Genomic DNA, 26,466 nt, shown 5'->3' with positions numbered 1-26,466 from the left:
GGGTGTTTATAATGTTTACACAGAATGGCTACATTTGGCTTGTCAAACATTGGCCCATAATTTTGTGAGGACGTTATAGGTGGTGTAAGAACTGTACAGTGTCATCATAGCATATGAGAAGTAGGTCTCTGACAACAGGTTGCTGTGGGTATGTGCCAATGTTGATGAACACAGTGCATCTGTTTGAACTGATATTGTGTGAGTTGCAGGCACCTGTTGGACTTTCTTTTGTAGACTGTGCTGTTTGCTGAGGGAAGAGTCGTTGCTAGGAATCTGCTGTGCAGGTGTCTCCTTGCATGAATGACAGACTTTGGCATGTATTTCAAATTTCCAGAAGCTTTCCCCTGTCTGACTTTAGCTAAGCAATTGCCTTGATTGTATTTTCCTCCACAGTGTTTGCATTATGCTTTTGGTGGCCAAGTGTTCACTGCTTGTTAGAAGATTGTTAGTTTAGTAGTTCTTAGCTGCATTTAAGTGCATTGGTTTTAAGTGCATAGTAGCTGTACCTTGTTTGATGCCGACTGCTTATAGTTCAGAGATTTCTGTGTTTAGCAGAGCACTTGAGTCATCTCTGGTCCTCACTGCTTCAAATGACGTGCAGCCTTGTATTAGTTGTGCCTTAATCTCCCTATGCCTTATTGACATGGCAAATCTTTTCACCCACTTGTTCCACCTTGAACAAACTGAAATTGGGTCCATGTCTGTGTTGAAAGATTGAACTGATGTATAACTGCACAGCTGAGGCCAGGGTCCTAGTCGGCAGTATAATATTTCCATGCGTAATTCATCTTGTTAGGAAACAAAAATAGTCAGAATCGTTGTGGCATTGATGCTCAGTTTTTTTTTCTGTTGCATTTGCAACACAAACACTGCATTTGCAAATACATGCATTCCCCTATAATAATTATTATTATTATTTCATTTAAACTGTAGCTCAAAGGTGTCAAAATTTTACACTCCGTCAATTTTACTAAATTTTACACTCCATCCAATGTTAAGTGGGCAAAAATAAAATTGTTTAGTAGACCTATAACACATCAACTGCAAATCTTAAATGTGTTCATTTATTAGCAAACAGATTGAACAAGATCTCAAAACAGATGAACAGACTGCAATTCACTACCAAGAAGAAAACTTTTCCCAATTATGGTTTTACCTTACAGTGGCCCTTATAGTGTTTACTCCACCTTGAGCTTTTTCACTTTTTTTTAACCACATTGCAGTGGACATACAGTACCAGTCAAAAGTTTGTACACCCCTACTCATTCAGAGGTTTTTCTGTATTTTGATTATTTTCTACATTGCAGAACAATGCTGAAGACTTCAAAACTATGAAATAACATCTGGAACATGTATGGAATTACATGGTAAAAAAAATGTTAAACAAAATATGTTTCATATTTTAGATTCTTCAAAGTAGCCTTCATTTACCTTGACACTTTACACACTATTGGCATTATCTTAACCAGCTTCATGGGGTAGTCACCTGGAATGCTTTTCAATTAACAGGTATGCCTCATCAAAAGTTAATTATTCTAACCACATTCACTGGATATGAGCAATCGAGCGCTCTGACTGGCTACTCTGCTACTAGGCTATCAGCTCATATACCGTCAGCAGAGAAAAACCAAATGGTGGTGTGTGTTGCTGAACCAAATGAGGATGAAAGAAAATTTCTACTCGAAAACAAAACCCACAAAATTGTTATCAAGTATTAAAAAAAAAAAGAAATAGCTAAAAAAAATAGGTTTTTTTTTCTCCCCCAGTATCTCCTGTTCCATACTCCAGCCCAGTTGGTGGCAGTAATGCACCTTTAAGCTGGTTTGCAAACCAGAAAAAAAATTAAATTAAAATAAATAAATAAATAAGCAAGCAACAAAATATGGAATAAAAGTATTTGATAGTAAGAACATATCTTACTTTTCAAGAATTGTTATAGCATTTTTACAAATTGCTACTGTCATTTCGTCAGTTTGTTTACATTCTAAACGGAAATGATTTTGTTGGACAGTTTGTATAACGTTTTTATTTATCGAGTTTGCATAAAATACAAATGCTCTGTTTCTCAAAATCCAGTGAATGTGGATAGAATAAAACAGTTATTCCACTCAATCTCATCATACATGGCTTATAGCCAACTTGGCACTACGTGCCTCATCGGCTGTCAGCTCATGTATGACTCGATTTCATGGAACAACTGTTAATTAGTGGATGAGTTTCTTGCCTTATTAATGTGTTTTAGGTCAAATAATAATAAAAAAATATATAGTGAATAGCCCTATTCCACAACTGTAGTAATCCACATTATATCAAGAACCACTCAACTAAGTACAAAGAAACGACATCCATCATTACTTTAAGACATGAAGCGTCTTTTAATGAATAAAAATAAATTAATCATTGAATTAGAAGGTGTGTCCAAACTTTTGACTGGTACTGTAATTGGGAAATGGATTGAATAAGGATATGCAAATATATTTAGCTTGCTAGTGACGTACCGTAACGGAGTTTATGGCCCTAGGTTAAATGCTCTATTTTGGCCTCTAGTGTAATAACAGGGACTACTACTCTTTTGTAATCTTCAATTCAATTACAGTCCACAAGATTTGAACACAGATCTAGTAGATAGGTCTGAGTGCTGTAAGCACTATGATGTAAAAATATTAGTGTTTACCCAAGAGATTGTCGAGAAGAGGACATTGGGCCAGTTTTATTGACAATAACGTTCACTTAAAAATGTGACACAAGATAGTATTACAGTTAAGACACCCAAACACCTGATCATTCATGAAACAATCTAATTAATCAATCAGGCGGGAGCAGCGTAATGCATAAAATCATGTAGCTACAGGTCAAGAGCTTTAAGAAGAAGCCTTTATTTGTCACATGTACACTCACGTACAGTGGAATTTGTCCTTTGCATTTAACCCATCTGAAGCAGTGAACACACGCATGCGCGCACACACACACACACACACACACACACACACACACACACACACACACACACACACACAAAATGAGCACACACAAAATGAGCACACACACATACCCAGAGCAGTGGGCAGCTATGCTACAGCACCCGGGGAGCAGTTCGGGGTTAGGTGCCTTGCTCAAGGGCACTTCAGCCCCAAGCTTCAGCACCACCATGTCTTTAGACTGTGGGGGAAACCGGAGCACCTGGAGGAAACCCACACAGACACGGGGAGAACATGCAAATTCCACATAGAAAGGCCCCCATCGGTCACTGGGCTCAAACCCAGAACCTTCTTGCTGTGAGGCGCCAGTGCTAACCACTACACCACCGTGCTGCCCTTAGTTAATGTTCAGAAACAGGAAAAATATTAGACCCTTGACTTTGAACATAGCATGGTTGTTGGTGCCAGATGGACTGGTTTGAGTCTTTCAGAAACTGCTGATCTGATGTGATTTTTGCACACAACCAAGTCTAGGATTGGAACACAAAATTGTGGGGGAAAAAACTCCATCCATTAAGCAACAGTTCTGCAGTCAGAGATACCTTGCTGATGAGATACATCAGAGGAGAATGCCTCTGGAGCTGAGACGAAGGCAATGATAACTCAAATCACCACCATTTACGGTACAAGTGTGCTGAGTAGAAAAGCAACTCCGTGCACACATGTCAAACATTGCAATGGATGGGATGCAAAAGCAGGAGACCACATATGGTTTCACTCCCGTCATCTAAGAACAGGAATCTAAAACTACAGATGGCCAAGGTTCACCAGAATTGGACAACTTAAGTTGGAAAATAAAAAAAAGAAAAAAGAAAAATTAATCTCAATTTCTGTTGTGACATGCAGATAGTAGGGTCAGGATTTGGCATCAATGGCATAAATCCATGAGCCCAGCCTGGCTTGCATCAACAGCTCAGACTGCGGGTGGTATAACGGTGTGGGGAATGTTTACTTGACACACGCTTGACCCCTTAATACCAATGCAGCTTTGGGTTGCATGCCACAGTCTATCTGAGTAGTGTTGCTAAGCATGCACATCCCTTATGACCACAATTCACTCATCTTTTAATGTCTACTTCCAGCATGATAATGCGTCATGCTAGTTTTATAAACATGATAATGAGTTCAGGGTACTCCCATGGCCTCCACAGTCATCAGATCTGAATCTGTAGAGTATCTTTATTTATTATGTTTATTTATTTTACTATACAGCACTTTCTTCCACTGCGGTTGTAAAGTGCTTCATAAATAAAGCTGGATGGGATGGGTGTTTTTGAACAGGAGATTTGCATAATGAATGCACAGCTCACAAATCTACAGCAGTTATGTGTTGTAATCATGACAACAAAGAACAAAAAACAGGCTCACTTTTTAACTGGACAGGAATTGGGTGGATTGGAAAACATTTGCCTGAACTTCTATCTTTAACTGTCCAGTTTCTGTGAGCCTGTGGCTTTTTTCCCCACACCAACTCCAGGGATTTATGTGCGTGAAAACCCCAGATCAGCACCAACAAACATGACATGACTAAGTCTCTGAGATCACATTTTCCCCACATTCTGATGTTTGACATGAACATTAACGAACTGAAGTTCTTGACCTGTATACAGCATGTATGATTTCGTGCATCTGCTGTATAACTGGACTTCTGGTCAAGTTCCTGAATGAGCAGGTCTTCCTAATAAAGTGGCCAATGAGTGTATTAATAAATTTTCAAATTTAAATATGAGATATTAAACCTTTAAAATAATATAACATATCAAATTAATTGTAATATATTATTGTTTAGGGTGAGCCAGGATTACCAGGACCAAAAGGAGCAAGAGGCGCACCAGGGGACAGTGTAAGTGAATATACCCATAATCTGATGGGCTTTCAAGAATTATGTTAAACATCCTCCTGTATTTACGACTACAACCCCTATTCCATAAAAGTTGGGACACTGTGTCAACTGTAAATAAAAACAGAATGTGATAATTTGCAAATCATGGAAACCGTATATTTCATTGAAAATAGTACAAAGACAACATAACAAATGTTTAAACTGAGTAATTTTATTGTTTTTTGAAAAATATATGCTCATTTTGAATTTGATGTCAGAAACACTTTTCAAAAAAAAAATTGGGACAGGGACAGGTTTACCACTGTGTTGCATCACCTCTACTTTTAACACTCTGTAAAAGTTTGGTCTCCTTTGTTGTATTTTGCACTTCATAATGCACCAAATGCTTTAAATGGGAGACAGGTCTGGACTGCAGGCAGGCCAGTTTAGCACCCGGACTCTTTTACTATGGAGTCATGCAGTTTTAATATGTGCAGAAAGTGGTTTGTCATTGTCTTGCTGAAAGAAGGAAGGCCTTTCCTGAAAAAAATTTTGTCTAGATGGCAGCATATTGGTCTGAAACATGTATATATCATTCAGCATTAATGATGCCTTCCCAGATGTACAAGCTACCCATGTCATGTGCACCCTCATACCATCACAGATGAACTTTTGAACTGTGCACTGATAACAAGCCGGATGGTCCCTCTCCTCTTTCGCGCAGAGGACGTGGTGTCCATGATTGCTAAAAAGAATTCTACTTTTGATTTGTCATACCTCGGGACAATTTTCCACCTCGCCTCAGTCCATCGTAAAAGAGCTCGGGCCCAGAGAAGGTGGTGGTGTTTCTGGATATTGTTTGTATCTGGTTTTAACTTGCATTTGTGGATGCAGTAATGAACTGTTTTCACAGACGATGGTTTTCTGAAGTGTTCCTGAGCCCATACAGTGATTTCCACTACAGACATGTGTCTGCTTTTAATGCAGTGTCACCTGAGGGCCTGAAGATCACAGGCATCCAATGTCAGTTTTCAGCCTTGTCTCTTGCATACAGAGATTTCTCCAGATTCTCTGAATCTTTTAATGATATTATGTACCATAGATGATGTGATCCCCAAATTCTTTGCAATTTTACATTCAGGAACATTGTTCTTAAATTGTTGCACTGTTTGCCCACACAGTGTTTCACAGAGCGGTGAACCCCTCCCCATCTTTACTTCTGAGAGACTCCACCTCTCTGGGATGCTCTTTTTATACCCAATCATGTTATTGACCTGTTGCCAGTTAACCACATTAGGTTTTTTTTTTAGCATTACACAACTTTTTCAGTCTTTTGTTGCCCCTGTCCCCATTTTCTGAAACATGTTTCTGACATCAAATTGAAAATGAGCATATATTTTTCAAAAAACAATACAATTTCTCAGTTTCAACATTTGATATGCTGTCTTTATACTATTTTCAATTAAATATAGGGTTTCCATGATTTGCAAATCTTCACATTCTGTTTTTATTTCTGTTTTACACAGTATTCCAACTTTTTTGGAATTGGTGTTGTAAATTGGTCAAAAAGTAAAATCAGCAATGAGATTTGCTTTTTAAATAAATAAATAAATAAATAAAACTGCTATTGTCTTTTTACAGGGCGAAATGGGTTTGCCTGGAATACGTGGTCCATCTGGATTACCTGGACCTAAGGTCATAACACATGTTTTTCAACCTCACCTTACACAGTATGCTTATTACTGTCAATGACAATCGTAGGAATTAGGTGCACTGATATAATCATTACTAAAGCGCAAAAATAATTCAATATTCAAAGACATTTAGTCAGAGTATGAGTATTTTTGTTTTTCGTCAAATTGTATTTTAGTTGCGTCGAGCATGCATCCAATTCAGGGAGACAAAAAAGGCTGTAATCTTTTATACTTTCAAAAGTCTACACTTACATACATCAGTACTTTCTGTCTTACATACTAACTTTATGGAGTCCAAGGATATGCTGACTGCAGAAAAAAGAATGTAAGGGTTCAAACTAGTGGTATACCCTGATCAGACAACATTTATACACTGCAGTAACAGATTCATTGTTTATTCATAGACTTTCTCCTCATTCATTTCATCATTAGGGCAGTAAAGGAGACACTGGTGTACCAGGCCAACCAGGGCCATCTGGGCAACAGGTAAAATACTATGTCATTATGTAATACATTAATAATTTTATTGTTTTAAAAGCTGTTTATACAAGTATAATAGTAAAAGGTAATATTTTAAGTTTTCAATATATAACTTATTTTAATCAATTAAGGGACAGTCTGGAGAACCAGGGAACCCAGGACAGGAAGGACATCCTGGAATGCCTGGTATAAAGGGATCTAAGGTATGAATAACTGCATGTACATAGAAAAATGACTGGTCTAACAAATGTCTTGACTTTCAAATTTTCTTTGAAATATCATCTCCAATATTTAACTCCTCTACCTAAATCAGTTTCATTTTAACCTTTTTTCATCATGCATTTTTTGGTACTACTGATACCGATACTGAAATAAAAAACCTACTCTGTTAATGGTGTGCTGCTAGCACTGAATGAAGTTATGGCATTTAACCAGTATCTACCGGTATAAGTTGTGTATTGTACCTTGACTCACAATTAAAGTGTAGATCTTGGTAAGTAAAGGGGAAAGAGGTGTGCATTGTCTCCGTGCTCACAGAAAGTGCTCTGTCGTACAACAGCTATTCTGCTCTCCCACTTCACTGCTTGATGCCCTTTGAATGGCGTGCAAATCATGGCACTGCTCTGCATGCCCAGGTGGGCCATCCTCACGATCTGTATTAAAAGGTCATATTTAAACACCAGTTTAACCAGTTCAGGTTGCTTGTATTATAGGAAGATGCTACAGTAGCCCACTGTCATTTTTGTTCAAGTCACTGTCATTTTTGTTCATTAGTGTGACAACATAGACTAAAGGCCTCTGCATGCTCTTGCGACAAGGCTTTCGCAGATAGCTTTTCGCAGACAGTTGTAATTTATTGTTGAGCGGGGAGTATAGGCATGTGCGATGCTATTCACCGGCACAACGCAAGGGGGCGCGAAGTCGCTAGGAGTAGTTGGTGGGTGTGGTTAGTGGAGTGTTTATCCTCCGGTTACTTATAATGACTAGAACTTTTTTTTTTTTATAATGACTAGAACTGGAGTCGTATAGATGTCCGTACTTCCTCAATCAACCGCTCTTCATGCTGCTCCATCTTCGCTCGTGTTTTTAAAAATGCCGGTCGTGAAAACAAACCAAACTGGGAAAGTAGGGAAGCGGAAGTGCGTGTACAGCGGATGTAGAGTGGACCAATCAGAGCCCTCTTGTCTGCGACGCTATCTGCGAGGCTTCTGCGGTGGTCACAATTTTTGGGAGGTGCGCGCAGAGCGTCTGCGAAGGTGGGGGGGCTACGCAGACACTATCTGCGACGCCATCTGCGAGGACTGGGTTGTCAGCATAAATTGGCCTAGAAATTTTGAGAATTTTTTTTTAAAGAGAAAATAGTATAATGGTATAATACAATAATGGTATAGAGTGTTAGTCAGATACAGTGATCATTTACTTTAAAAAGATGCTCTGATACCATGTAAGAACTTTGCACATCTAATTTCATTATTTACAGTAAATTTTGAATAGTAACCTCAAATATACAGTGGTGCTTGAAAGTTTGTGAACCCTTTAGAATTTTCTATATTTCTGCATAAATATGACCTAAAACATCAGATTTTCACACAAGTCCTAAAAGTAGATAAAGAGAACCCAGTTAAACAAATGAGATAAAAATATTATACTTGGTCATTTATTTATTGAGGAAAATGATCCAATATTACATATCTGTGAGTAGCAAAAGTATGCGAGCCTCTAGGATTAGCAGTTAATTTGAAGATGAAATTAGAGTCAGGTGTTTTCAATCAATGGGATGACAATCAGGTGTGAGTGGGCACCCTGTTTTATTTAAAGAACAGGGATCTATCAAAGTCTGATCTTCACAACACGTTTGTGGAAGTGTATCATGGCACAAACAAAGGAGATTTCTGAGGACCTCAGAAAAAGCGTTGTTGATGCTCATCAGGCTGGAACAGGTTACAAAGCCATCTCTAAAGAGTTTGGACTCCACCAATCCACAGTCAGACAGATTGTGTACAAATGGAGGAAATTCAAGACCATTGTTACCCTCCCCAGGAGTGGTCGACCAACAAAGATCACTCAAAGAGCAAGGCGTGTAATAGTCGGCGAGGTCACAAAGGACCCCAGGGTAATTTCTAAGCAACTGAAGGCCTCTCTCACATTGGCTAATGGTCATGTTCATGAGTCCACCATCAGGAGAACACTGAACAACAAAGGTGTGCATGGCAGGGTTGCAAGGAGAAAACCACTGCTCTCCTAAAAGAACATTGCTGCTCGTCTGCAGTTTGCTAAAGATCATGTGGACAAGCCAGAAGGCTATTGGAAAAATGTTTTGTGGACGGATGAGACCAAAATAGAACATTTTGGTTTAAATGAGAAGTGTTATGTTTGGAGAAAGGAAAACACTGCATTCCAGCATAAGAACCTTATCCCATCTGTGAAACATGGTGGTGGTAGTATCATGGTTTGGGTCTGTTTTGCTGCATCTGGGCCAGGACGGCTTGCCATCATTGATGGAACAATGAATTCTGAATTATACCAGCAAATTCTAAAGGAAAATGTCAGGACATCTGTCCATGAACTGAATCTCAAGAGAAGGTGGGTCATGCAGCAAGACAACGACCCTAAGCACACAAGTTGTTCTACCAAAGAATGGTTAAAGAAGAATAAAGTTAATGTTTTGGAATGGCCAAGTCAAAGTCCTGACCTTAATCCAATCGAAATGTTGTGGAAGGACCTGAAGCGAGCAGTTCATGTGAGGAAACCCACCAGCATCCCAGGGTTGAAGCTGTTCTGTATGGAGAAATGGGCTAAAATTCCTCCAAGCCGGTGTGCAGGACTGATCAACAGTTACTGGAAACGTTTAGTTGCAGTTATTGCTGCATAAGGGGGTCACACCAGATACTGAAAGCAAAGGTTCACATACTTTTGCCACTCACAGATATGTAATATTGGATCATTTTCCTCAATAAATAAATGACCAAGTATAATATTTTTGTCTCATTTGTTTAACTGGGTTCTCTTTATCTACTTTTAGGACTTGTGTGAAAATCTGATGATGTTTTAGGTCATATTTATGCAGAAATATAGAAAATTCTAAAGGGTTCACAAACTTTCAAGCACCACTGTAGATAAACAGATATACATAAATGAAGAAACACTTTAAATGGAGAAGCTCATCACAAATTCATGGCTTTTGAAAAATCATGAGCAAAGTGTCGAGTTAACCGCCCATACACAATGTTAGTATTTCAAAAAAAAATGTTCAGAACCTGCTTTTTACAAGAACATGGGAAGCTCAATGATACTCGAAGTCTTAGGGACTATGGGAAAACACATGAACTTGTTTTAAAAGTGGGCATATCAGGTGAAAATTCAATCCAAATTGTTTGAAACTGCTCTCAGTGAATTCAGAATTGAATGCAGAACAACATACTTTTTACAGAATTAAAACATGTTTATCCATTCCTGAGAAAAGATTGAAAAAACAGTTTAATTTTTAGAAAACTGCTGTAATATTCTGTATTCGGATCACATGGTCCAAAATGGGCCTCATTAACCAATGAGATCAAAAGTTTTTTATGAATAACTTTAATATTTTTCAAGATATTGACATGGAAATTGGCAGGCACATAGATGGTTGTGTACTGAATACAAAGTTTGAAAAATTAGTAAAACCTAATTATGCAAATTAGTTTTTCATTAGTATTAATTATGCTAATTAGGTAAAATGTTATATCGGTACACTCTCTTCTTCAAAGTTTCACCAAATGGCTTTATTTGTGTAATATTAAGCTGATCTTAACTCTCATTTATACATCACAAAGAAGGAGAAATCAACGTTAATTATAAAATGTGCATAAATAGGCATTGAATGTCATTCACATTTACCATTTTCTATCAAAATAAAAAAGTAATAATAGATTTTTTCTAATCCCCTCTTTGTGCTCTGTAGGCCTTTGTATTTCTCAAAAGTAGGGCCTACTAGTGTTTATATGAAAGAATATAAATTATTATTTCAATTAATATTCACAGCTTTCAAGGCTAACCTCAAAAAACCGTGTGATCCACATCCAATAAACAACTCCAATTAATTGAATTGAAATTGACACTCACGCTTCTGGCTTCCAGTTTTTTTAAATCTCATTCCAACCACTACGATCTCAATTTTTTAAATCAAAACAACTATAGTTATATTCTAAAATAGTTATTTATTTACATGAATCAGTTTGATTTGAAAAAAAAAAAGTAGGTAAAGCTCTGAAAACTCCAAAGTCTCCTGTGAATCATAACATCAAAACCAGCAGACGGAAAATTTTGCTGAATACTTCATCAGAAACAGTGAGAGCGAGAGAACATCCCTATAAAAGTTATCTGATTGATATTCACGTGTAATCCAGTCTGAAACTGATCAGAAGAGAGAGAGCCTGACCGCTTTCCCGTGACTCAAAAAGCACCGGCAGTTTCCCGACGTCACGCGAGCAGAGTGCACACTCTGTTGTACCAACTTCAACCTGCCGTTACTCCCAAAATATTGAACAGATCTTAACCAGATACATTTCTTTGGAATGCAGAGATTATAAGCTTTTTAATGATAGTATTCACAATAGAAAATATTCAAGAGTTAAGCAATGACAGATTTGGAAACTTAGATGAGCACAGCACAGCCAGCGAGCGTCTAATATCTACTAAAAGAATATTTTTTAAAGAGAAAACATTAAAGATTTAATTTTAAAAAAAGTTTACTTGCCCCTTCTTCAGCTAGTCACCAATGTATTAGCACAAATGTTAGCATTTTAACTAACAGTGAAAACATTAGCCGTTAATACCATCGACAGATTAACTTCATAAAAGGCGTATAGATAAATGAACTTGTAAGTAATAATTGTGTTTGGAATTATTAGGTACAAATCTGTAGTACAGTCACTTTATTAGGGACACCTATTTGTTAGTCCTTTTCCATTGATGGATGGAATAGCATAGCAAAGAAACTTATAAAAAACAAAATAACTTGCCTGTTAAAATGGCCCCTGAGGGGCAGATGGACCTTATTTTTGTACATGTTTTTAGGTATACTTAAGCCACATTTTGCATGAAACTGGCTTACAAAGGTAACAGGACAACACGCAAAGTGCTGTTCACCCCTCATACATGTGTATTCACTTGACGCAGGACAATGTGGAAAAATATATCCATCCATTATCCGTAACCGCTTATCCTGTGCAGGGTCATGGGCAAGCTGGAGCCTATCCCAGCTGACTATGGGTGAGAGGCGGGGTACACCCTGGACAAGTCACCAGGTCATCACAGGACTGACACATAGAGACAAACAGCCATTCACACTCACACCTACGGTCAATTCAGGCTACATCCACACAACAACGGCAACGAGATGTTATTTAAAAATATATCGCGTCCAAATGGGCAACAATCAGTAAAATATCAGGTCCATATGGCAACGCAATGCTTGCTGAAAACGATGCAATACACATGCCACACCTCTAGGGGCGCTGTAAGACGGTCCCTTCGGAGACACCAGAACAATAGAAGAAGTAAGGACGCATGCGCATAAACTATTATGCGCGAGACTTCATATTAGCCACAAAGTCAGGAAAATCTGTTTGTAAAATTACATTATAATGACCAAATACAATGAAAAGTATTTTTCCAGTCTCACCTGTGAAAGGTAATCCCATGTGATCTCGTTTGGATGGCAAATCTGTTGGTACAGTTAAACGCAGCTAATCTTTATTCTCCGCTTTGACCTATCCAATATGGCGGCGAGGATGACGTATGATTCTACGCGGAAGGCGGCGTCTTTAATGGTCCGGAATAAATTGAATGATACACGTTGATGGATTAATTTGCTCTTCTACGCCCTTTTTGAGGAATGTATTGTAGGACTTAAACCCACATCTGAAGAGGTGAGATCGCTCCTTTTTTTTCCCTATTTTTGCTGGCGGGATTGACTCTGCCCTAAGGGCAGAGTCTCTCTCTCTCTCTCTCTCTCTCTCTCTCTCTCTCTCACTTTGCACCATTACACAATAAATATTCACAGTGAAAATATTTTGTAAGCGCGTTTCATGAACCAAGTTATAGGATTTGTTGACAACTCGCATCGAGTTTGTTACACTTCTACCCGGCGTGAAGCACTCACAGTCATGTGGTTGTGACGTCATCGTAAACAAATCCGTTCTACTCATCCAGACGACTTCACAACGGCAACGTTGCCAGATCTTTCCACTCTGGAACCCGTTCTCAAAAAGATTGCGTTTTGGGCACCCAAAACGCCGGTGCCGTGTGGACGCCAGGCCTAAACGATAAGCAATTGTATCGGAGTCACCTGAATCCGTTGCCGTGTGGACAGGGCCTTAGAGTCACCAATTATCCTAACCTGCATGTCTTTGGACTGTGGGGGAAACCGGAGCACCCGGAGGAAACCCACGCAGACACGGGGAGAACATACAAACTCTACACAGAAAGGCCCTCGCCGGCCACGGGGCTCAAACCCAGAACCTTCTTGATGTGAGGTGACAGTGCTAACCACTACACCACCGTGCCGCCCTGGAAAAATATAGTGAAATGAAATTAGCAATGCTACTTAGTGGTGGGAAGTTTTGCATGTGACTTTGCTCACCTCCCATAACCAGGTGTAAATTAGCAGCAATTGTGTTGCTCTGAAGCTGGGTAGGCAGATGCATGTTGTTTACCAGCACTTTTACACTGACAACACAGTTTTTAAATCGATCATTTTTATTAAGGGAAAAATGGATAATAATTCAAGACCATTTTAGGGCCTTAGTTTCTCCCAAATAGGTCTTTCACCAAGTTTTTAAATACTCCTTGTTAATGGGATTAGTTTGACACAGATCTGGCAACCCTGGTCATAACAGTAACCGCAGGAATATGATTTATAAAAGTTTCCGCATATCTAAGAAGGAAATTCAACACTTTAAGCAGGACTTCTGTGACATGTTCCAATTTTCCATGTTACAGAAGCCACGGTCAACCACAAGAAAAATGGAATAGAGGTTTTTTTTTTTTTTTGCACACTTTTATGCAATGATTATTCTGTACAGAGCACCATTTCATTCAAAACAAAAAGTATGCTATTCACGTGGCATATTAGCCATAATATGTGTAATGCTGTTGTTCTCAAAGAGGGGTCCATGAAATATAGCCAGGAGGTTGTGATTATACTGTTTTTAATTTATAACATTTGGTTACAGTGTTGGAAAGCCCAATCCACATTATTTAAAGTGATTATATTTAGGAGTTGAAGCTAATGTGTTCTCTGAGGCTCTATTCCTCCAAATGTATTTGAAAAATCCACATAATATTCATGAAATAAATCCATACTGAGGAGTCCATTGAATTTATTTTACAGTTAAAGAGGTCCCTGACTACAAAACCTTTGAGAACCACTGGCTTAATACATCTCAAACCATTTTGACATGAAAGACTTTATTTAATAAGAACTTAATTTATCAACACATTGTCTTTGTTACTGCACTTGTATTTGTTCTTTATTCCCGAGCTTTTTGACAGCTGCTGGCCATTTCCAGCAGCTCTGCACTTCACACAGAGTCGTGTTAGTCAACACCGTTTGCGTAGTAAGCTATAGCTTCAGTAAATGAAATGGTCGTTTCAGACAAACTATGAGCACATTTTATTCAGTGACATATGCACATCTGGACCACATCTTATCTGTGTCAAAACACTGTGCCAGGACTTTTATCCCTGTAAAAGATGCTAGTCATGGCTTTATTTTCCTTTTGATGTTCAACATGGTTGGCACCGCATCTTAAAAATGTCCAAAATTGTTTAGAAAAAAAAATGATTGGAAATGTGGTGAACAATGAAGTTACGTTTTGGACTAAACAAATTTGCACAATGATTTGTCATGTAGTATGAACTCATGTGAATTGCCCTTTATAGCTGCCCAAATAGGATCTTGGTGGACCTCAGGAACACTGTCTACACGAGGCAGGAATACACCGTGGATAGGACACCAGCCCATCACAGAGCACCATGTGTACACACATTCAGACACTCATTCACACCTATGGCCAATTTAGCATAGACAATCTACCAACTGATGCGTTATTTGGAGGAAACTGGAGAACCCAGTGGAAACCCACACAGACAGAGAACATGCAAAACTCTGCAAAGGCAGTAATCTGGGTTAAGGATCAAACCAGATATTCTAGAGCTGTGAAGCACTGCCCAAACATGCATACCGTATACTAATTTAAAATCGGCGCACAATTTTTAAAAATCTATTATCTAAACCATGCTCTAGCTTTAAGTTAGGAAGTCAGTGATACATGAAAAGACAATTACTATAAAGAAACACACAAGGGTAATGTGTGAGGGATGGGTATAAATGACGGATGGGTCAGAAGGGTCAAATTATTGGCCTGCATCAAGCAAAGGAAACAACTAAGGAGATTGCTGAAATGACTGGAATTGGATTAAGAACTGTCCTACGCATTATTAAAACCTGGAATGATAGTGGTGAACCATCAATTTCAAGGAAGAAATGTGGTCGGAAAAAGATCTTGACTGACCGTGATCTGGGATCACTTAAACCCTTGGTGAAGTCATATTGTTTAAAAAAAAATTCGATAATAGGACTCGCAGCTAGGTTTAATAGTGAAAATAAGAGCATTTTTGAAAGCACAAATATGACGAGAACTCCCAGGATTGTGACCATAAGAAAACCATTTGTTAGTGAGACTGAGCACAGTAAAAGGCTTCAATTTGCTAGCGAGCATAAAGATTGGACCATGGAACAATGGAAAAAGGTTATGTGATTTGATGAGGCCAGGTTTACCCAATTCCAGAGTGATGGGTGCATCAAGGTAAGAAGGGAAATGCATGAAGCGATACACCCATCATGCATAGTGGCCACTGTACAAGCCTCTGGAGACAGTGTTTTGGTCTGTGGTTGCTTCAGTTGATCAGGTTGAGGCTCAGTAACATTATGTGGCAATAAAATGAGGTCAGCTGACGACCTGAATGTACTGAATGACCAGGTTATCACATCAATGGATTTTTTCTTCCCTGTTGGCACGGGCATAAAATTAGGGCTCAGATTGTGAAAGAGTGGTTCAGGAAGCATGAGGAATCATTTTCACACATGAATTGGCCACCACAGAGTCCTGACCATAACTCCACTGAAAGTCTTTGGGATGTGCTGGAGAAGACTTTACAGAGTGGTTCTACTCTCCCATCATCAACACAAGAGCTTGGTGAAAAATGAATGCAACTCTGGATGGAAATAAATGTTGTGAAGTTGTATAAGGCTGTTGAAACAATGCCACACTGAATGTGTGCCATAATCAAAGCTTTGGCCAGTCAGTGTCGTAAGCTAATACAAATCTGTACACAACAAATAGTTACATCACACACAACATGGCGACTTTAAGTCATCCAGGTTAACTTTGAAGGATACTTTCCACAGTGAGCATGTTCATTTTCCTTTAGCTTAAACATCATTTCTTCTGGAATGAGAGAGATGTACCATATTAAAAATATCAGACCTCAACTGTAGATGGCCACCGTCTACATGCATTGATTGCAGTGTTAGAATATTTCTGTGATTGTTACCCTTACCCACTAGCTCATTCTTTCCTTAACTTCTTTATTTTTCCAGGGGGAAATAGGAGCTCCAGGTGAAAGAGGGGGAGAGGTATGTGTACTGGTTCAAAGTGCACTTTAAAATACATTCCTCGACATACATCCCCAATTCCAAAAAAGTTGGGACGCTGTGTAAAGCATAAATAAAAACAGAATGTGAAGATTTGTAAATCATAGAAACCCTATATTTCATTGAAAATAGTACAAAGACAACAGATCAAATGTTGAAACTGAAAAATTTTAGTTTTTTTGAAAAATATACTGTATGCTCATTTTGAATTTGATGTCAGCAACATGTTTCAGGAAAGTTGTGACAGAGGCAACATAATTGGGTATAAAAAGAGCATCCCAGAGAGGTGGAGTCTCTCAGAAGTAAAGATGGGGAGGGGTTCACCGCTCTGTGAAAGACTGTGTGGGTAAACAGTGCAACAATTTAAGAAGAACATTCCTCAATGCAAAATTGAAAGAATTTGGGGATCACATCATCTATGGTACGTACATGATATCATTAAAAGATTCAGAGAATCTGGAGAAATCTCTGTATGCAAGAGACAAGGCTGAAAACTGACATTGGATGCCTGTGATCTTCAGGCCCTCAGGCGACACTGCATTAAAAGCAGACACATGTCTCTAGTGGAAATCACTGTATGGGCTCAGGAACACTTCAGAAAACCATCGTCTGTGAAAACAGTTCATGACTGCATCCACAAATGCAAGTTAAAACCAGATATAAACAATATCCAGAAACATCGCCACCTTCTCTGGGCCCGAGCTCTTTTATGATGGACTGAAGCGAAGTGGAAAATTGTCCTGAGGTCTGACAAATCAAAAGTAGAAATTCTTTTTAGAAATCATGGACACCACGTCCTCTGGGCTGAAGAGGAGAGGGACCATCCAGACTGTTGTCAGTGCCCAGTTCAAAAGCCAGCATCTGTGATGGTATGAGGGTGCATTAGTGCACATGACATGGGTAGCTTGTACATCTAGGAAGGCATCATTAATGCTGAATGATATCTACACATTTCAGAGCAATATGCTGCCATCCAGACAAAATCTTTTTCAGGGAAAGCCTTCCTTCTTTCAGCAAGACAATGCCAAACCACTTTCTGCATATATTAAAACTACATGGCTCTGTAGTAAAAAAGTCCGGGTGCTAAACTGGCCTGCTTGCAGTCCAGACCTGTCTCCCATTTAAAATATCTGTTGCATTATGAAGTGCAAAATATGACAAAGGAGACCCTGAACTGTTGATCAACTGAAATTGTCTATCAGGCAAGAATGGGGCAACATTTCTCTTTCAAAACTACAGCAACTGGTCTCCTCAGTTCCCAAACATTTACAGAGTGGTGTTAAAAGTAGAGGTGATGCAACACAGTGGTGAACATAACCCCTGTCCCAACTTTTTTTGAAATGTGTTGCTGACATCAAATTCAAAATGAGCATATATTTTTCAAAAAAAACAATAAAATTACTCAGTTTCAGCACTTGATATGTTGTCTTTGTACTATGTACAATGAAATATAGGGTTTCCATGATTTGAAAATTATCGCATTCTGTTTTTATTTACAGTTTACACAGCATCCCAACATTTTTGGAACTGGGGTTGTAATTTCTATATTTTTTTCCTATAAACACTATATGCAACTCCCCTTTTTTAATGTTTGTGCAGTTGGATTAAGCATTTTCTGAACAAGTACAATTCAGAGTGGAGACACAGCACCAGCATCTGGTGTCAGCATAGAAGAGGAGTGCTAACTCAACTTATTCTTTAAACAGGGCTCTTCTTTTTCGGAAAGCAAATCAAATTAAGAAAAACGCTGGTTACGAATGTAACCGTGGTTCTATGAGTAAGTGGAAGACCGCCAGGGCGGTGCTAAAAGCACTAGTGGAAGGTTCTTTGCATCCGCGCGTTTCGAGAGTCGCATACAAAAGTTGTCATCTCATGACGTATGATGTGCCTGCCTATATAAGGCAACATCCTACGTCATTTGGCTTCAAGATCATTCTCGCGCAATCCGAGTGACCAAAGACCCTGGCGGTCTTCCACTTAGTCATAGAACCACGGTTACATTCGTAACCAGCGTTCTATTTCCTTCACTCCAGACCGCCAGGGCGGTGCTAAAAGCACTAGTGGAAGACGAATACCAACCCAGTCACGAGGAATTCAGAAGAGCATCACCACCTTCTGGAAGAACAGCTGCACACAGCAATGGCATGGACGCAACATTTAACCTGTAGTACCGGGCAAATGTACATGTATTGGACCAAGTTGCAGCAGCACAAATGTCAGAGAGTGGTACACCCCGGAGAGCTGCCCATGATGTTGCCTGAGCACGCGTCAAATGGCAGTGGACAGGAGAGGGCACAGTACGTCCCATAGATACATAGGCATGGGTGATTGCCTCCACAACCCAATGGGAGAGCCGCTGCTTGGACAAAGGCCTTCCTCTCGGAGCGCCACCAAAACATACAAACAATTGGTCTGTCGTACGAAAGGCTGCCGTCCTATCAAAATAAAACCTCAGAGCCCTGACAGGGCACAACTCAGCATGCAAGTACGTCCTGTCCGCCAGTATAGCAGTCAGCAAAATCGGCTGGTTGCTAAACTGGGGAGATAAGACTTTCAGGAGGAAAGCTGGGTTAGGCCACAATGAAACACTGTCAAACATAGGGCCCCAACGAAGACAAACAGTACTCACTGAGAGGGCATGTAGCTCACTCACATGCCGGGCTGTTGTGATGGCAAGGAGAAAAGCTGTTTTAACAGCTAGCCACTTAATGTCAGCTGCTGCCAGGGGCTCATAAGGAGGCAAGTAAAGGGATTTGAGCACAGTGTTCAGATCCCATGACGGACTCCGCACAAAATGAGGAGGATTAAGACGAACTGCCCCTCTCAAAAAGGCTACCACCAGCCGGTGGGACCCAAGTGAAACACCTCCAACCTCTGAACGGTGGGCTGTTAGTGCTGCAACATACACCTTAAGTGTAGATGCAGCCCTGCCAAGCTCTAAAAGGTGCTGCAGGAAATCTAAAATCTGTGGAACAGAGCAGCTTAGGGGGTCAATGTTGCGTTCTGCACACCAATCACAGAACACCTTCCACTTGCCTGCATACAAGCGTCCAGTAGATTCTGCACGTGCATTCACCATAGTGTTCCTGGTCCCTTCTGAACACTCCAGTAGTAGCCCCGGGGCCCCAAGGGCCAGACCCAGAGCTTCAGGCGTTCGGGACATGGGTGTTGAATCCTGCCCTCCATCTGCGTCAGCAAGTCGTGCCTGCTGGGCAGCTGACAAGGGGGTCCCACTAGTAGTGACAGCAGGAGCTGGAACCATGGCCTGGATGGCCAATGAGGAGCTATCAATAGCACATGGTGACCGTGATCGTGCACACGGCAGAGAGTCCTCCACAACAGTGGTAGAGGGGGAAAGGCATAAAGGATGGCCCTCGGCCAGTCGTGGGCCAGAGCATCCTGGCCCAACGCTGCCGTTTCTTCTCCCAGGGAAAACCATGTCGGACAATGAGTTGTCTGACTGCTCGCAAACAGGTCCACAGTTGCTCTCCCATAGGTTTTCCAGATCTGTTCCACCGTGTCTGGATGCAGTTTCCAATCCCCTTGAGACACCTTGCCGCGTGACAGAGCATCTGCCACACTGTTTAGGCGTCCAGGTAGATAAGATGCCCTTATGGAAAGGAGGTTGTCCTGAGCCCATACTAGGAGACTGTGAGCCACCTGAAGCGCAGCTACAGACCTTGTGCCCCCCTGATGATTGATATATAGAAAACAGTTGCCACATTGTCTGTACGTACCAATACATGTCTGCCCCGCAGCACTTACTGAAAGTGGCGCAACATCAGAAACACCGTCATCAACTCCAGTGTGCTGATGTGGGACATGCACCACGGAGCAGGCCAGGTGCCGTTCATACCTTGCGGACGCCAGACTCCACCCCAACCCATGAGGGAAGCATCTGTCCGGATAACCTCCCACCGTCCCGGTGGGGGACCAAGTGGAACTCCACGAGTGAGAAAGTGTGCCTGGGACCAAGGTCTTAGCGTGAGCATGCAACGGCGTGTTATTCTCACCCTCATGTGCCTGTCTCGCACTGGACACAGATGCAGTTGAAGAAGCCATCTCTGAAAAGCCCTTAGCCACAGAAGACCCAGAGGAATGACTACTGAGGCCGCTGTGAGTTTCCCCAACAGCCGAAGGAGAGAAACGTAATGCTGAGTTCCCCCGACACAAAGGTGGTTCACGCCAGTGAGAATTGAACTTATTCTGTCTGGCGTGGGACTGGCCAGCATAGTGTTCGAATCCAGGGCAAGGCCGATGAAACATGTTGCCTGGACTGGGACCAGTTTGCACTTCCTCTGGTTCACCCTGAACCCCAGAGCCATAATGTGTAGTAGCAACCGGTGAGCATGTTCCCTGGCCTGTTCAGGCAATGCCGCACAAAGAAGCCAGTCATCCAAGTAAGGGAGCACTCTTATACTCTCCTTCTGAAGGGGTTCTAGTGCTACTTGGACGCATTTCGAGAACACCCTTGGCGCCAGAGAAAGTCCAAAGGGGAGAACTCTGAACTGAAAAATCTTTCCCATGAACGAAAAACGAAGGAAGCGCCTGTGGTCCACGGCAACGGGTATGTGAAAATAGGCGTCCTCAAGATCTACGGTCACAAACCAGTCCTGGTCTGTGACCGCTTGCAATACATCTGTTGTTCGTAGCATTCGAAAAGGAAGCACCTTCAAGAAACGGTTTAACCTTCTTAAATCTAAAATCGGCCTGAACCCGCCGTCTTTCTTTGGAACGAGAAAATAAACTGAAAAGAAACCCCCTGGGTGAACAATGGGGTCGACCATCTCTAGGGCTCCTTTTTGTAGCAACAACTGAACTTCTCTTGACAAGGCTTTTGCCTGTCTTGGATTGGTTATAACTGTCTGCCTCACACCCGAATGCATTGGTGGCCGGCAGCAGAATTGCAGGCGGTACCCTTCTGAAAGGGTGGTGAGTAGCCATTGGTCGGTTGTTATTTTGCGCCAATGCACTAGCTGGCTGCCTGTAAAAACTCCTGCCACTGGCCCTGACCTGTCAGTGGTCCTGTCTACGTTTTTCGGAAGGGATGGGGGGGCGACAACGGCGGGGAGGACCCGTCTGTCGAAAAGGGCGAAAACTCACGTGTGGCTGAGTGCCACCCTGCCTGGCCGAGGGAGATGGGGGATTGGGGGCCTGGTGCTGGGGTCGATGGGGAGACCTTTGTGCAGCTCTAGGGGCCATATGCCTAAAGTGTGAGGCAGAAGGCTTTGGTGGAGCTCTGAAGGTGGGTGTTACGCCCACATGACGGGAGCGAGACTCTGTAACAGACACACGTCTGTCAAGAGCCTCTTGTGCTGCTGGCCCAAAGACCTGTCCAGGTGCCAGTGGGAGGTGCCTCAGGTTGTTCCTGCATACTTCTGGCAGAGGCGATTGAGCCAGCCACACTTGCTGACGGGCTTGCAGCAAGGTGCCCAAGGTAGTGCCACACTGGTTGGCAATGACACCCATAGCCTGCAGTGCAAGTTCTAGTACCTCAGCCACCAGTGGGTCTGCCGATGATGTGTTGAGTGTTGAGTGCAGCATAACAAGCATGTGTGCCAGCGAGTTAGACACCCTGCCAAGAAAGGCAGTAGAGTTGTAAGCACGAGAAAGTAGCTCGTCTGTGCGGTGGCACTCAGCGTTAGGGCAACGCACCTGCTCCTGAAGTGCTTCATCGGGAGACAAAATGAGCGAAGCAATGCTTGATTCGACTACTGGCATGCTACCCAAGCCAACAGCACCGGGGTCCTGCATCGCCGCAAGCATGCAAGACATCTCGTCTGGACAGGCAGGTTTCGTAGCAGCCTCCAGGGCAGAGGCCACCACAGAAGTAAAGTCACGACACTGTGGAATTACCAGAGAGGCACGCTGAACACGGTGCAGGAACATGTTCTCAGATCCGGTAGGAGGTGCTGGGGTGTCCAACTGCAAACGTGCAAGCAAAGCCTTCAGTGTGGCCTCCACCGAACCCACCACTGAGGCAGACTCCCCAGATCGCCCAGAGGTAACATCACTGCCCGAATCACGGGACTCAACACCTGGCAGGACTTTGCTTGGTGGCTGCGCCGAGGAAGAAGGCTGATTGAAAAAGGTGTCTGAGGCAGCCACAGACATCACTTCCTCTTGGTCAGGTGGCTGAGAACATGAGCCAACGGGTGACAAGGAGGCAGGCGGTGCAGGCTGTTCCTCTACAGTACCTACCTGTGCCCCTGCTGTAGGGGGGGGGCCTTGCAAGCAGAGGCAGCAGACGCTCCACTGTAGATGAGAGCAGTTCCACTTTACGCTCTAACTCAGAAGACTTAGATTTTTTTGCGCTGTTTTGCATGCACTGGTGGTGAAAGCTTACGCTTACACTGTGTCTGAGAATCCGAGAGCAGAAAACTGCTAGACGCACGTTCCACACCAGCCAACCGCGCCTGTCTAACAGTAAGCGGCATTAACTCACAGGAAGGGCATGGATCAGACATTGCCTCCCTTAGATATTGCATGCCAAGGCACTCCACGCAGCGATCATGTGCATCCAGCACCTCCATTAGATTGGGGGAAGTGGAACACCTCACTGAATCCATCTCAGTGTCTACTCACCCGTGATTTTTTTTTTTTAGAAAAGAAGCAAGGTGTAGCGCTGCTTGCTAGCCTGGCAACCAAGGCTAGTGAGTTCACAAGCGCAACTTTACCGCTACAGACAACGATTTACTAGCAACCAGAAAACTGATGCTCACGTAAAGTTGTAAGTACACGTTAACGTTATTGGCAACCAATTCGCTAACTCGCTCAACACTGACAAACCTGCCGGCAACTGAGCAGTTTGTGACAAGACCGATATAATAGCCGCCCCTGAAAACTTGGCAGCCAAGAGTCAGTGACTATCGATGCATAAAACAAGTTACCTTAGCGACCAAACAGCTCGCGTGGAGTCGAGTCCCACTGAAGTCCTCTTCAGTCACGAGCTGCACTGTAGATTGTGTCCCACAGTTAACACAATTCCAATAGAAAAGATGCGATTCCAACGTGAGAAAAAAGAAGAGGCCAAATGACATGGGATGTTGCCTTATATAGGCAGGCACGTCATACGATAACAACTTTTGTATGCGACTCTCGAAATGCGCGGATGCAAAGATCCTTCCACTAGTGCTTTTAGCACCGCCCTGGCGGTCTGGAGTGAAGGAAATAGAACTTCAGCTTTGTTTTTTTTGGGGGGGGCTTTTTTTTCACCTTTATTGGATAGGACAGTGTAGAGACAGGACACGAAATGAGTGGGAGAGAGAGACAGGGAGGGATCGGGAAATGACCTCGGGGAGGGATCGGGAAATGACCTCGGGTCGGAATCGAACCCGGGTCCCCGGATTTATGGTATGGCGCCTTAGCCATCTGAGCCACGATGCCCCCAACTTCAGCTTTGTTTTATGAAATCGCAGAGCAAATGAAAAGCAGGCTGAAATAGTTTATATCACACACATACACACGACAATTTCACAATCTTGATTTAGTATCTTGCAGCTGCATTAAGTTGTGCACACAATTCTGAGCACAGTTTTAAAAAATATTCTTGTTCAAAATGTGCTACAGTATTTTGTTATATATTGCATACAATATATCATTTGAAATACTCTTCCTCTTTACTGGTTGAAATGTTCTTTTCAACAATTCAACAGGGGTTGAAAGGTGACAAAGGAGATCCAGGCAAACCTGGTCACAATGTAAGCTTGATATATGTTTCACATTTATACTTTACATAATGATTACATTATTATATTTGGCAAGTTCTGCATTAACGTGGTAACAGCTATCAAAATATAATTAATATAACAAAGCATTATCAGTATGTAATAGCTTCACAGGTATACATTCATCAACAAAAGTGGAAGATGAAAGGAAGGACTTCTAGGCAAATAATACAATTCTTTCTGTGCCATGAGAAACCCATAGTTGTGAATATTTTCATTCTTTAATTACTGATGATCACAATCAAGGTAATTCTAGGTTCCAATAACAAGAACATTACCAGTCTGGTAATTACCGTAAATTGGAGGGCTGTGTCCTGAGAAGAATATCAAGAAGTTATAGCCCATAGCCTTGGGCTTTTAAACAACTGTAGCTATTGTGATGTTGAAATGTGAGAAATGTACGAAAAGTCCAAACTATTTAATGTTCGTAAAGCAGGTAGGTTAGAGAAAACAGGTTTGATAAATCACATAATGACATTAATAGCCCACTGTAATCACAGTTACAAAGGACACACAAACCTCTAGTGCAGGACCAAGGACAAAGTCTACACTGCTTAAGGCCTGGTCCCACAATACTGATAACTATAACTACAACTATAATGAGAACTATAAACAAATTGGTCCCCTGCAGTTTATGTGGTTGGTGGTCACACCAGACCGATAATGATACCTCAGTGGTGCTTGAAAGTTTGTGAACCCTTTAGAATTTTCTACATTTCTGCATAAATATGACCTAAAACATCATCAGATTGTCACACAAGTCCTAAAAGTAGATAAAGAGAACCCAGTTAAACAAATGAGACAAAAAATATTATACTTGGTCATTTATTTATTGAGGAAAATGATTGAATATTACATATCTGTGAGTGGCAAAAGTATGTGAACCTTTGCTTTCTGTATCTGGTGTGACCCCCTTGTGCAGCAATAACTGCAAGTAAATGTTTCCGGTAACTGTTGATCAGTCCTGCACACCGGCTTGGAGGAATTTTAGCCCATTCCTCCGTACAGAACAGCTTCAACTCTGGGATGTTGGTCGGTTTCCTCACATGAACTGCTCACTTCAGGTCCTTCCACAACATTTTGATTGGATTAAGGTCAGGACTTTCACTTGGCCATTCCAAAACATTAACTTTATTCTTCTTTAACCATTCTTTGGTAGAACAACTTGTGTGCTTAGGGTTGTTGTCTTGCTGCATGACCCACCTTCTCTTGAGATTCAGTTCATGGACAGATGTCTTGACATTTTCCTTTAGAATTCGCTGGTATAATTCAGAATTCATTGTTCCATCAATGATGGCAAGCCGTCCTGGCCCAGATGCAGCAAAACAGGCCCAAACCATGATACTACCACCACCATGTTTCACAGATGGGATAAGGTTCTTATGCTGGAATGCAGTGTTTTCCTTTCTCCAAACATAACGCTTCTCATTTAAACCAAAAAGTTCTATTTTGGTCTTATCTGTCCACAAAACATTTTTCCAGTAGCCTTCTGGCTTGTCCACATGATCTTTAGCAAACTGCAGATGAGCAGCAGTGTTCTTTTTGGAGAGCAGTGGCTTTCTCCTTGCAACCCTGCTATGCACACCATTGTTGTTCAATGTTCTCCTGATGGTGGACTCATGAACATGACTATTAGCCAATGTGAGAGAGGCCTTTGATTGCTTAGAAGTTACCCTGGGGTCCTTTGTGACCTCGCCGACTATTACACACCTTGCTTTTGGAGTGATCTTTGTTGGTCGACCACTCCTGAGGAGGGTAACAATGGTCTTGAATTTCCTCCATTTGTACACAATCTGTCTGACTGTGGATTGGTGGAGTCCAAACTCTTTAGAGATGGTTTTGTAACCTTTTCCAGCCTGATGAGCATCAACAATGCTTTTTCTGAGGTCCTCAGAAATCTTTGTTCATGCCATAATACACTTCCACAAACGTGCGTTGTGAAGATCAGACTTTGATAGATCCCTGTTCTTTAAATAAAACAGGGTGCCCACTCACACCTGATTGTCATCCCATTGATTGAAAACACCTGACTCTAATTTCATCTTCAAATTAACTGCTAATCCTAGAG

The 26,466-nt window shown here is 41.6% G+C and overlaps 1 protein-coding gene across 1 annotated transcript in view; it reads left to right on the top strand.

Annotated features, from left to right (window-relative positions):
* col21a1 (collagen, type XXI, alpha 1) overlaps window positions 1-26,466 on the top strand; it is a 155,474-nt gene that overhangs the window by 108,462 nt on the left and 20,546 nt on the right. The window contains exons 19-24 of the mRNA XM_060924923.1: window positions 4,768-4,821; window positions 6,442-6,495; window positions 6,927-6,980; window positions 7,106-7,177; window positions 16,618-16,653; window positions 24,327-24,371. Coding sequence (XP_060780906.1) covers window positions 4,768-4,821; window positions 6,442-6,495; window positions 6,927-6,980; window positions 7,106-7,177; window positions 16,618-16,653; window positions 24,327-24,371 — 315 coding nt within the window. The remainder of the gene's footprint in view (window positions 1-4,767; window positions 4,822-6,441; window positions 6,496-6,926; window positions 6,981-7,105; window positions 7,178-16,617; window positions 16,654-24,326; window positions 24,372-26,466) is intronic.

Source organism: Neoarius graeffei, chromosome 7 (genome assembly GCF_027579695.1).
Source record: "Neoarius graeffei isolate fNeoGra1 chromosome 7, fNeoGra1.pri, whole genome shotgun sequence".
In the NCBI taxonomy this organism is placed as follows: Eukaryota; Metazoa; Chordata; class Actinopteri; order Siluriformes; family Ariidae; genus Neoarius; species Neoarius graeffei.
Note: the sequence above shows the minus strand (reverse complement) of the source record. Positions and strands in the feature narration are given on the sequence as shown.